This window comes from Polypterus senegalus, chromosome 3 (assembly GCF_016835505.1).
Source record: "Polypterus senegalus isolate Bchr_013 chromosome 3, ASM1683550v1, whole genome shotgun sequence".
Classification (NCBI taxonomy): domain Eukaryota; kingdom Metazoa; phylum Chordata; class Cladistia; order Polypteriformes; family Polypteridae; genus Polypterus; species Polypterus senegalus.
In genome coordinates this window covers 62,157,045-62,170,444 of record NC_053156.1, presented here as the reverse complement: position 1 = coordinate 62,170,444, position 13,400 = coordinate 62,157,045, and the positions used below count along the sequence as shown (strand labels likewise).

At 38.6% G+C, this 13,400-nt stretch overlaps 1 protein-coding gene across 1 annotated transcript in view; it reads left to right on the top strand.

Moving 5' to 3' along the window:
* Positions 1-13,400, top strand: part of elapor1 (endosome-lysosome associated apoptosis and autophagy regulator 1) — a 110,833-nt gene that overhangs the window by 57,239 nt on the left and 40,194 nt on the right. Inside the window, exons 8-11 of the mRNA XM_039747304.1 lie at positions 1,498-1,586; positions 5,464-5,641; positions 8,145-8,273; positions 8,623-8,713. Coding sequence (XP_039603238.1) covers positions 1,498-1,586; positions 5,464-5,641; positions 8,145-8,273; positions 8,623-8,713 — 487 coding nt within the window. The remainder of the gene's footprint in view (positions 1-1,497; positions 1,587-5,463; positions 5,642-8,144; positions 8,274-8,622; positions 8,714-13,400) is intronic.

Genomic DNA, 13,400 nt, shown 5'->3' with positions numbered 1-13,400 from the left:
TTGGTTTTGGTTTCTAGTGTCAACCCTTCCATGTTTTTCCCTGAGACCACTCACTTGTTTTTTTTTTTTTTTTTGTTCAAGCAGGGGATAAATTTAACTGTGATGGTCAGTGACTATTGACTGGCAAATTAATCAAATGACACTATTGCATAAATTGGAACTAGTCAGGGAAACCAATCTCTTTGATGATACTATCAAAAATCACTTGGTTCAATTGATCTGTCTTAATTTTGTGCATGGCTTTTCATTAGGAGGAATCACAAGAAAAACTGTTTACTCTTTCAATTCGGTGTGCCTTTGATAGCTCTACAATGTAGGCATTCATCCATAACTTTTTGAAACCATGTAATCGTGAAGTTAATTTAAATCATTTGAATACACAAGATGTGATACTACATTCCCTTGTGCCTAAAAAAGTCCCCCACACTAAACAAACTTGCTGTTCTTTGCCACTTTCATAATATAAACTGAGACAGTCTGTCATAGATAACCCCCAACACCAGCTTCTCAATGATTAGCAGATGTCACTTGTGGCACATCTTCAGATGTGTACCTCAGCGTCATCAGGTGTTTTGGCATTTTAATTGCAATACACTCTCTACTGAACCAGGTCCACCACAGGTCTATCAGACCCAGGTGTGTGCTCCATGCTTTGAGGCCTAACTAAGATCCTTCCTCTTCAGCCATATCCACTGGCCACTGTGTTTTGCAGTCCCTGAAGTTTATTTAATAGTCTGATGTAGTGCTTGGTCATGGATTCCCATGTCACTCCACAACCTAGCAGTAGATGTTTGTATATAACAACCTGACAACCATCCTCCACTGGATGGACCATTGCTCTCTGTACTTGCTGTTCTGCCTCAGCTTCCAGCTTGGCATAGCTCAGGTTTTTCCTCTCACTTGCTTCATCAACAGATCTACAAAGCAGACAGTGCACAGAGAGTTGAACCACATTACTAACACTGTTTCTCAAGGTGGCAGAAACTATTTCTGACTGGACTGTACAATGGAGGCATTTACTAGCCTGCATCTCCCAGTCCTGAGCAGCTTCCAGCTATCCTACCCTGTCAGTGGGTGAAGCTTCCTCTGCCTTTGCTTCCCCTCTCAGACAAACAATGTTTTTAGGGCTACACATGATGTTTTAAGGGGGCAATATTTTGGTAGCTGTTTGCTTGGCTTTCAGTGCTGCCACCAGGCACTTCAGCACTTGGTTGTGTCTCAAGTGTACCTACCTTGGGAGAGGCTCACTGTACAACTAGTGAGGATGTGTCTGAGGGTAGCAGGTATTAAACACAAGAGGGCATGATGGATCTTTGCCTAGCCACTGGTTGGGATTCTTAGGTGAAGGATGGATATCATAGGTAGCTCTGAGCAGGAAGGTAATTATATTTGCCTCCATCTCCCATAAATCATTCTAGTGGAGTTTCCTTTTTTGGCCCAAATTTAGAAGAAAAATGTCTTTGTTATATTTATTTGGGTAATTGTTATGTTTTCTAGAAACTGGGTCTGGAACATGCCAGAAGCGTCTATCTTGTACAGAAAAAGATTATTTCTACATTCATACACCCTGTGATGTCAATGGACAGGTAAACCACAGTGCTTTCTTTATTGTCATCTCTTCTTATGGACCCAGGCTTGTTTCATCTGAGTGTGTTGGCAGTATAAAATGCATGTGCCATAGCAGGTACACTATTATTGGTAACACTTTAGTTTAGGTACTTCAAAATGCATCTATTACTCATTTACTCTTATGTAACAAGAATTTAACAAAGGCTTCCTTTTATCTTTCATCTTCATAACACTTGCAGAACATCAGTAGATTATTATTAGTAGTAGTCATCTTTGGGCAGTGTGGCATATTGACTTGATAGTAAAATGACCTTTTAATATGAGGCATTGACAAGTCTTATATTAAATATATAATATCAGGAGAAACGTATTTCAGTTAAACCACCTCAGACTACTCCAAAGTGAAGTTTTGTTAGTAGGTCACATTGCAGAGATGAATAAACACTTTTCTGCAGTGGAGACCATCATCCCAAATTTGCTTATCTTGAGGAATTCTCCTGCACTTCCATGCTAAAAGTGGAACGTAAAGAATATTAATTATTTTCAGCATTGTCAAGCAGATCAGTTCCTGCAGTATGGCCTTGCTGCTTTGTAGATTTATAATCACCACAATATCCAGAGTCACAGAAATGAATGCAGTGTTTCTAGCCCAGTCATCCCCGAGGAGGGTTCATCTGCTAGCGTTATGAATTCCTCCCTCTATGTCGAACATCAGCACTTCTGTGCCTTTCGTAAGAACAGCCTTGGTGATACCATGGCTAATCTTCTTGAATCATCATTTTGTGCAACAAAACCTCTTCAGTGCCTGCAGAGTATTTTTCCATGCACTTAGCAAACTTCCCCTGCACTTACAGTGGATATAAAGTCTACACACTCCTAACAAAATTGCAGAATTTGTGTAATAAAAAGAGATATCAAGACAAATCCTGTCAGAACTTATTCTACGTTTTTTGAAAAATTGCAATCTATACAAAGAAGGTGAAAATAAATCAAACTTTTTAGTGAAAAAAGAAAAAAAAACAATCATACAAAAACCTGGTTACATTAGTACTCCAGCACTCCGTCATTTTGGGTAAGAATCTTTCAGCTTGGCACATCTGGACTTGGCGATTTTTGCCCATTCCTCCTTGCAAAAAATTTCCAGATCTGTCAAATTATAAGGGTATCTTTTGTGCACAGCTCTCTCCAGGTCACCCCACAGAATTTCAAAGTGCTTGACCATTCCAGAACATTAATCCTTCTTTGAATGGATTAGGATGAAGCCATTGTTTTGTTGATTTTGATGTATTCTTTGGGTCATTGTCATACTGAAAGGTGAAGTTCCTCTTCATCTTTACCTTCCTCACAGAACCTTGAAGGTTTTTTGTCAAAATAGACTGATACTTGGAGCTGTTCATCATTCTATCCATCTTGACTAAAGCCCAAGAAAAACAACCCCAAAGCATGATTCTGCCTCCACCATGCTTCACTTGGGGGCATTGTTGTTGTTATGATCTGTTATGTTATTTTTGCCCTAAACATATACCTTTTGGAATTATAACCAAATAGTTAAGCCTTGGTCTCATCAGACCATAATGCATTTTTCCACATGGTTGTGGGAAACTGGGTATACCTTTTGGCAAAGTTTAGCTGGGCTTGGATGTTTTTATTTGTGAGAAAATAATTTTGTCTTGCTACCCTACCCCACAACCCAGACATATGAAGAATATGACTGATTTGTTGTCATATTTAGGGAACAACCAGTACTTTCAGTAAGTCCTGCAGCTCCTTTAATGTTAATGTAGGCCACTTGGTGGCCTCTCTGACCAGTTTTATTTTCATCATCTCATCAATCTTGGAGGGACATCCTGATCTTGGTAGAGTCACTGTTGAGTCTCCATGGGATGTTTAATGCTTTAGATGCTTTTTTTGTACCCCTGTCCTGATTGATAACTTTCAGTGATGAGATCCTGTTCATGTTTTAAAAGCTCTTTGCGGATCATGGCTTTTGGAGTTTGTTGCAACCAGGAGGATAACAGAATAATCCTACAGCAACAGCCAAACTCTATCTGAGCTTAATCAGAGCCACTTTAATTGATGTCAGGTGTATACTAACTATTATTTGAGATGAGACTTATTGTGATTGGTTGATTCTGAACGTGGCCACATCCCTGATTATTAAAGGGTGTGCACACTTATGCAACCAAGTTTTTTTTTATTTATAAACAATTTCTGATTTGCTTGTACCTTCTTTGTATAGATAGCAATTTTGCAATACAAGTGGAACAGGTTCTGATGGGATTTATCTTGGTTTCATTTTTTAATTACACAAAATCTGTGATTTGGAAGAGGTGTGTATACTTTTTATATCCCTATATACTGGTATATACACACAGTAATAATAAAGACATTATTGTTCTTTAAATATTTCCTTTTATGTTGTCATTCTTTTAGGGAAAAAGAGGAAAAACACTTTGTGTTGTGTCTTAATTTTATATCATCTATAGACTGAAATTTGTTTGAGACATTTGATTTTTTTTTACATTTTTGTAGAAGATAACATGTATTAATTATTTTGATGTCATTGGTAGAAGCAGACATTGCACCATAATGGTGCTTCTCAACTACTCATCAATATTATTCTTGAACCCGCTTAAGTTAATTCAAGATATTAGTGATCTGTCATCTTCTCCCAGGCATACAGCAGTAACCAATTGAGGAGGGGACACCACTGGGCACACTCTCGCACACAGCCTCAGCCACTCATGTTACACCTGCTCAAAGTCACAGGGGGTTTAGTTCACTGACCACACATAATGGAGATGGTTAGTGAGGTGACAAGGGACTTGGCTCTTATCTTGAAATGAGTTACTCCTGCTGTGATATAAAAAAGAAGTGGTGATTGATTTAACTGCAGTCTAACATAGAGGTTGGTACATTGATTGGCATGGTAAATGCAAGACTTTAGAATAGGGAAATTGTATTTATTTGTTTTTCTTTTACTCATGGCCCTGAACAGGTTAAGTGGGTTAGAAAAGGGATGGAATAGATTTTTCTGTTACTTTTGTATTATATGTCAGGATGCATTAGGTTTTGTTAGACATTTTGGCTGCCATGTTCTGCATTCTGGGATTTTAGGCATTTATTTTCATTGTCAAAAAATGCTACATCCCTGTGAAATGTACTTCAGCCATAAGTGTTCTGTTTTTATCTTGCCATTCACCGTACAAAATAGAGCTCTGTTTATTTACTGACTGCCTAGGGTACAGGAAAAAGCATGACCTTTCTGCACAGTAAATGTGTTTTACATGTACTTGTGGGTATTTTGAAAATTTGTCATGAAGCCGGGGTACCATAATGCATGATGGAAGGGGGTATGCAAAAATGAGAGAACAATTCCAAGAAACATAATCCTGAAGGAAATTGCAGGGTTACAGCAGCAGACAAACAGGAAAAAATATATACTTAACAAAAATGATTATAATCATAGATACAAGGTACAAATACACATATAACATGAATTATCTATAAGTACATTAACAAAGGTATAGGTATTTACATAATGACCTGAGCAAACCAACACAAGATCTTTTTTTCGGTATTTTCAAAAGTCATTTGGTTGCAAATGACAGTTATTTACTATGGAATTATATTTGTAGTGCATAAAATTGCCATTTGTAATACATTTTCAAAATGTACTATTTTGTACAATATGATAATCAGTCAATTGACCTTTTTATTTTATTTGCTGATTTTACTAAATTTCAGATGAATTTACAAAATCCGATGTAGCATGCATTGCAAACTTTAGCACATTCCTTATCTTCCCATGTACGGTGTATATCTCTTAAAATATGGTGTAAAAACAAAAATGTTTAATGATTTTAACTAAGCCCTCATGTGATGGATTTGCAGACTCAACTGATGTATAAATGGACAGAACCCAAAATCTGCAGTGAAGATATCAGTGGGTCAGTGTCACTGCCAGCATCTGGTGAGAAGGTTGATTGCCCACCTTGTAATCCAGGCTTCTTTAAAACTAACACTTCATCTTGCGAGGCCTGCCCTTTTGGATCTTACTCAAATGGCACAGGTATTGTATGTGTTTCACATCAAACATTTCCATGTAGAATTCATTTTCTGCAGACACTAATTTCATGAAAATATGTATTACTGGTGTATTAACAAATACCCATGCCTACTTCCTTATCTTGACCTTTTTTTCTACCTAATGTCATACATCTTCAGTAATCTATTAGAAATTATTCTTATTGTAATATTTGTAATTGAATGGTGCCCTTTCCCTGCTGGTTCATACGGTGTTTCAATGCTGTCAGGATAGGCCTCAGCATCACGACACTGAATTGAATTAAATGGATTTGAGACTGTAAAACTAGGAATGCTTTATGGTATGAGTTTTCTTTATATGAATACTGTCCAAGCATTGTCTTTTACAAAACAATAAATGAATTTTCCCATGCTGAGATTGGTGTGTGACCCAGAGTGTATGCAATTCTTGTTAGCTCATGATGAAGGACATGAATGATCAGATTGTGAGGACACCACAAGAAAATGTCGCACAGATTAAGAAATGAAGACATTGCAGACCTAGAAATGTTTGTCATTAGTAAGGAATGGGTACAAAAAAGACTTAACCAGAAGGAAAAATTGAATAGACTAAATCTAAACCAAATGTACAAAATCAAAGTCAAAAATCATAAATGAATACATTTTAAAAAATAATAAGGTCCATAAAACTAAGCTGAATTATTTTTCCCTAACTGATTCTAAGCTATGCTTTAAAGCTTTTTTTTTAACAAGCATTCTGTGATGTGCTTTTCTTGGTAATGTCACATGTAACAATGCCGCCTGGTGACATACCTAACAATGAATGCCTTTTTTACATATGTTACCAGTGAAAATCACCAATATGGAGCCATGATGTCATCACTTACAGTACAATAAAAAAAATAAACTCCAAATAACAGGAGAAACCCAATCCATCAGTGACACAGTGAAGGTTGATAATTCTTATTGCAAGGTCCAGCAGAGCACAAGCCCTTCTAAACATATGGACAAATGAAAATATTAGGCTTTGTTAAAAATGATTGGATCTAAACAAAGATAATCTTAAATCTCTTATGTTGGAGCTGAATAAGCTGGGAAGCTTAGAACTTTGTGACAATGAGGAATATAAGAAGCTCCACAATGCTGTAGGTCTTTTGTGTTCAGGTTGACCTGTTAACATTTGTCCAGATTAGACTCGCTTGACTATGGAAAAGCAGCAGGACCTGTTTGATGAGGTTGAAGCCAGAGTACATGACTTAACCAAACTGGAACAAGTGCTCAAAATGGTCTAGCAAATAAGTGTTTCATTCAGTTCAGTTTTATGTCTAGTTTCCAAAATAACCTATGTTGACCATTTTACCCCAAAATCCTCTTCTCTTTTGACTTCTGACATGCGTATCATCTTCTGTAAAATGTGTTTTCTTCACAGGCCTCTTACCATCCACCAGTAGATCAAGACTTCACTGCATCCAGTCATCATCATTTCACATCACATACCCATACCACCTAAGGTGGCACCTCTGCAAGATGATTTTTATAGGTTCAACATTCATTCTACAGCTCAGATTTCATTCATTCCATCAGTCCTTCAGAAACACATCCATCTTATTATACACATCTCAGTTCTCTCTAACATACAGACACACACAAGTGGAATTAACGTTCACTTTTGTTTTAGGTGAACTCACTTTGGACTATGGTAATGGTAGTATTTTTCTAAACATTTGCTAATTGCATCTCAGCTTGGTGGTCGCTGCTAAATCTGCCCCACTGGTAGAGCCTAGAATAACATCAAGATGTTGAAACTTATCGATTCACTCTAATTTTGTGTCACCCTCAATCACAAAGTCTGCTGTGCCACCAACTGTCTGTGGGGTTCCACCACTGCATCTTCTGCACATGTAGGGGAAGCTGACTTTTGTCAGCCACTCCTTTATACCTCTTCACTTTGCATGAACCCATTTCTCACATTCTGTGCACTTGACAGAGTTTGAACCTACACTTCTATCACATGTACTACATTGCCCCTTCCAGATTCTTCTACAGTTTCCTCTTTGGCACTTTCCATCATCACCTTAGCTTTGACTAGGTTAATTTTTAACCCCATATCACCCAATCTGTTTTTCTATTTAAGAACCTTTTCTGTTAATTCTTCCTCACTATTGGCAATTAAAACTAAGTCATCTCCATATTGAAGTTCCATTGGTAGTCCTTGTCTTATATTCTAGTAACTGCTTCCTTTACTATGACAAACAAGGGCTTAGAACTGAACCTTGATGTACTCCCACTTTCATTCTAAAGCTGCCGCTCTCCGTGTACTCCATTTATACAGCTGTCCTAGCACCATTTTTTATGAACAAAACCATTCCTACACTCCCATATACCACATTGCTTATTTTATGACTTCTTTTGGGATATGGTCAAATGCTTTTTTGTACACAAAAGCAATATGCCAGCAAATGCAAGTTTTACAGTACTTTCTCTGAACTACTAAAATATACTCATTTACTCCTATATTTAAATTCCAGTGTGCACAAAGTGTCCTGCAGGTACTGAGCCTGTGCTAGGCTTTGAATACAAATGGTGGAATGTGAAGCCAGACAACCTGAAGAGCAAAATATACCGATCAGATCTCAGTGAAAGCGATGATTTTACGGGTAAGTAACAGGAAAAAATATATATCAGTCTAGGCAGGAATACCTTTTGAAAAGTATGGATGGAAGGGCAAAAAAAGAAAAAATCTCTGAGTCCATCCACTTAGCCTTCATGGACTTGACTGGGTGAATTATTTTAAATAAACACCTAAAAATGCAAAAGCAATATGCAAGAGTTGATTTGCTTTTAAGTTATTTTATAAATGAACTGTAAACTGTTTTTTGGTTAATACATCCTAAAAAGTATATTCTGTTTTTCTGAGAAAAAATTGAATAGTCCTGTCCAGTAAATATTTCCTGGTTTCTTAAAATTTTCTGAGTACCCTAAATGATTTGTTCTTCATTTTCAAAGGTTGGGAGGTTGCCGGAGACTACATCTACACAACTCCAGGTCTGACTGATAATGACTACATGACCCTCACTTTAAATGTTCCTGGATTTAGGTAATAAGGAAAAATATAACCATCATTTAAAAAGCAGTACTTTAAATCCTCTTATGGGTAGGTGGCAGAAGCTGCCTTTGTTTGGAATCATGGGGCTCCAATTATAAGGCATGGCCTTGAGTGAGAAGTATGAGTATTTGGCATGTTGTAGTGCTAAGTTTTTCATGTTGTTCTTTCAAAAGAAGCACTGGAGAGACGAGATGGAAGGTTTCAGAAGAGATGGATGGGGTGGGGACATTGGGATGGCTGTAGAAGATCCTTCATATGAGACCATTACACATACAGTACCTAGAGATGGAAATCATGTTTGGTATTGTTAACATGGGGGTTGGCTCTGAAGAGACAATAAGTGACATCCTAAATTATCTTTCTGCTCTCCCTCTCATTAACACACATGTATTCTGTCTTGTTCCTACTGACCTTCATTTCACTCCTCTCTAGAGCATATCTCCACCTCTCCAGGGTCTCCTCAACCTACTCCCTAGTATTGCTACAGATCACAATGTCATCAGCAAACATCATAGTCCACGGGAACTCCTGTCTAATCTCGTCTGTCAATCTTTCCATCACCATTGCAAATAAAAAAGGGCTGAGAGCTGATCCCTGATGTAATCCCACCTCCACATTGAATGCATCCGTTGCTCCTACCGCAGACCTCACCACTGTCACACTTCCCATGTACATATCCTGTACAACTCTTACATACTTCTCTGCCACTTCTGACTTCCTCATACAATACCACAGCTCCTTTCGAGGCACCTTGTCATATGCTTTCTCCAGGTCCACAAAAACGCAATGCAACTCCTTCTGGCCTTCTCTTAACTTCTCCATCAACATCCTCAGAGCAAACATTGCATCTGTGGTGCTCTTTCTTGGCATGAAACCATACTGCTGCTTACTAATCATCACCTCACTTCTTAACCTAGCTTCCACTACTCTTTTCCATAACTTCATGCTGTGGCTCATCTATTTTATTCCCCTGTAGTTACTGCAGTCCTGCACATCCCCCTTATTCTTAAATATCGGCACCAGTACACTTCTTCTGCACTCCTCAGGCATCCTCTCTTTCAAGATTCCATTAAACAATCTGGTTAAAAACTCTAAACACCTCCATGATTCCATAGGTATGTCATCTGGACCAACGGCCTTTTCATTTTTCATAATTTTCATAGCTGTCCTTACTTCCTCCTTGCTAATCCATTGCACTTCCTGATTCACTATCTCCACATCATCCAACCTCTTCTCTCTCTCGTTCTCTTCATTCATCAGCCTCTCAAAGTACTCTTTCTATCTGCTCAACACACTCTCCTCACTTGTGAGTACGTTCCCATCTTTATCCTTTATCACCCTAACCTGCTGCACATCTTTCCCAGCTCGGTCCCTCTGTCTAGCCAATCAGCACAGGTCCTTTTCTCCCTCCTTAGTGTCCAACCTCTCATACAACTCATCATACGCCTTTTCTTTAGCCTTCGCCACCTCTCTGTTCACCGTGCGACTTATCTCCTTGTACTCTTGTCTACTTTCTGCAGCTCTTTGACTATCCCACTTCTTCTTTGCCATCCTCTTCTTCTGTATACTCTCCTGTATTTCCTCATTCCACCACCAGGTTTTCTTTTCCTCCTTCCTCTGTCCAGATGTCATGCCAAGCACCCTTCTTGCTGTCACCCTTACTACATCTGCTGTAGTTTCCCAACTGTCTGGTAACTCTTCACTGCCACCCAGTGCCTGTCTCACCTCCTCCCTAAACTCAACCTCACATTCTTCCTTTTTCAAATTCCACCATTTCATCCTTGGCTCTGCCCTCACTCTCTTCCTCTGCTTGATCTCCAACATCATTCTACAGACCACCATCCTATGCTGCTTAACTACACTTTCCCCTGCCACCACTTTTGCAGTGTTCAATCTCCTTCAGATCAACTCTTATGCATAGGATGTAATCTACCTGTGTGCATGTTCCTCCACTCTTTTACGTAACCCTATGTTCCTCCCTCTTCTAAAAAGTATGTTTCATCACAGCCATGTCCATTTTGGCAAAATTGCACACCCAACTTGTGGTGCATATGCACTAAAAACATTTATCATCACACCTCCAATTTCCAGCTTCATAATCATTACTCTTGACATACTGTTCCTTCAAAATAGCCCCTACTCCATTTCTCCTCCTAGCCACGCCATAATAGAACAATCTGAATCCATCTCTGATCCACCTGGCCTTACTCCCCTTCCATTTAGTCTCTTGCACGCACAATATATCAACCTTCCTTCTCTCCATCATATCGGCTAACTCGCTCCCCTACCAGTCATACTGCCAACATTCAAAGTTCCTACCCTAAGTTCCATTCTCTTTACTTTCCTACTCTCCTCCTGCCTCCCCCTCTTTTTCTTCTTCTTTGGCCAACAGTAGCCCAATTTCCGTGGGCACCCTGTTGGCTAACAGTAATGGTGGCAGTCGTTTTTAACCCGGGGCTCGACTGATCCGATATGGAAATTTGCATTGTTGTCCGCATATTGATTTGGTAAAATTTTACACCGGATGCCCGTTATCTGGGCTTGGGACCTGCATGAAGAAACACACTGGTTTGTGCATCCCCTGTGGCTGAGTTAAAGAATTCACAACATTAAAGGCCATAAATAAAGGTATGTGTAATAAAGTGGGATGAAACATGGAAAAAGTATTGAACACGCTAATTTAATACTTAGTGGAGAAGCCTTTGTTTGTAATGACAGCTTCAAGATGCTTCCTGTATGAAGAAACCAATCACCTGCAATGGTCAGGTGTGATTTTGACCCATTCTTCCAATGTTAATTGTCTTGAAATCTTGATGATTCCTGGTGAGTCCTCTTGTGATCCCTGATCTTTAGTTCCTTCCACAAATGTTCAATTGGATTTAAGTCATGTGATTGACTGGGCCATTCTAACAACTTGATTTTCTTTCTCTGAAACCAATTGCAAGTTTCACATGTTTCATCGTCCTGTTGGATGGTAGCAGAATATCTCGGTATATGATTCCATTCATCACTTCTTCAATTAGTTGATGTTTTCCAGTACTATGAAATGAGAAACAGCCCCACACCATGATGCTTCCACCTCCAAATGTCACTGTTGGTGTAGTATTTTTTTGGATGATGTGCAGTTCCATTTCTCCTCCAAACATGGTATGTAGTATGACAGCCAAAAAGTGCAACTTTGGTGCTTGCGGGGTGAGGCCATGCCGGTGGAGTGCTTTGCCTATTGTTTTCTCTGTAACAATTGTACCTGCTGCCTCCAAGTCTTTCTGAAGGTCTTTCTGAGTGGTCCTTGGCACCTGGGCTAGACTTCTGACTATCCTTCTGGCTTCCTGTTTAGAAATGTCATGAGGAGGTTGATGGTGGAGTGATGTTCCTTCCATTTGTGGATGATAGCTCCACTGGTGCTTACTGGAAGATTCGGATGTTTTTGCAATACATCTGTAACTAGTTCCATTCGTGTGATTTGCAACAATCAGGTTGTGAAGGTCTGGGGAGAGCTCTTTTCTTTTACTCATCATAAAATGTTTCTTGTGAGACACCTTGGTAGCAAAACACCTTTTTATAGCCCATCAATATGTACTAACCCAGCTGACATCAATTTGCACAGATGGGAGGTGGAATTACTTTCTAACGACTTGTGGATTTCAGCTGGTTCATTGCCTTTCCTTGCTTTGGTGTACTGCTTTTCCTTAGCATGTTCAATACTTTTTCCCTGTGTCATTCCATGTTATTACACATACCTTTATTAATGGCCTTTAATGTTGTGAATTCTTTATACTAGTGGATTTATTGCATTAATACCAATGCCTGGTGAGAATTTCATATGAATAGCTTTATTGGAAATACTCTTACTGAAAAGAACGCTGACACGTTCAATACTTATTTCCCCCACTGTATATGCAAACAATATATAATGGCTAATTTAATAAGGTCATTACTATACTGATTTGACATTTGTGATTGAAGGCCTATATACTGAGCTTATTAAATCACTTTCCTGATGCTGGAAATAACAAATATTCACATTACATCTTGAAAACTGATTGAGCATAAATAGGCAGACTTAAAGCTGAAATAATACCACTTTGTGCTTTAGTACATGGGTTATTAAGTATTATTTTAGCTAAAATAGTTTAAAAAATATATACAGTATATAAATAAATAAAAATAAATAAATAAATAAATAAAAATAAAAATAAAAATAAATAAAAAAATTTTAAAAGGAGAATTTGGGGAAATCCACAGACAAAATGATTGTTAGGTTTTTAGGACAAAGTAATAGCTGAGATGTCAAGCCCACTTGCAAAAACAAAGAAGGCTAAATGTCTATAGGCTGTGATCTATTAACAGCCTTTTTACTGTCACAACCCACTTTTTCGCGTACAAGTGTCTTAGTGACCACCAAATGTTTGGTGGGTTCCACCTTGTTGAATCGAGGGCGATCGTTTGAGCGGGAAGGGCATCAAACACAAGCATCCAAAAGTAGGTTGTGATCCACTGATCTAAAGTGAAGCATTTTTCTTTGTAAATTTTAAAAGCGAGGCCAGATTTTGCTTTTTGTCTCAGAGTATTGCTATCTTTATGTTAAATTTAATCCAGGATTTCTACACTGCGGTGGGCTGGTGCCCTGCTCGGAGTTTGTTTCCTGCCTTGTGCCCTGTGTTGTCTGGGATTGGCT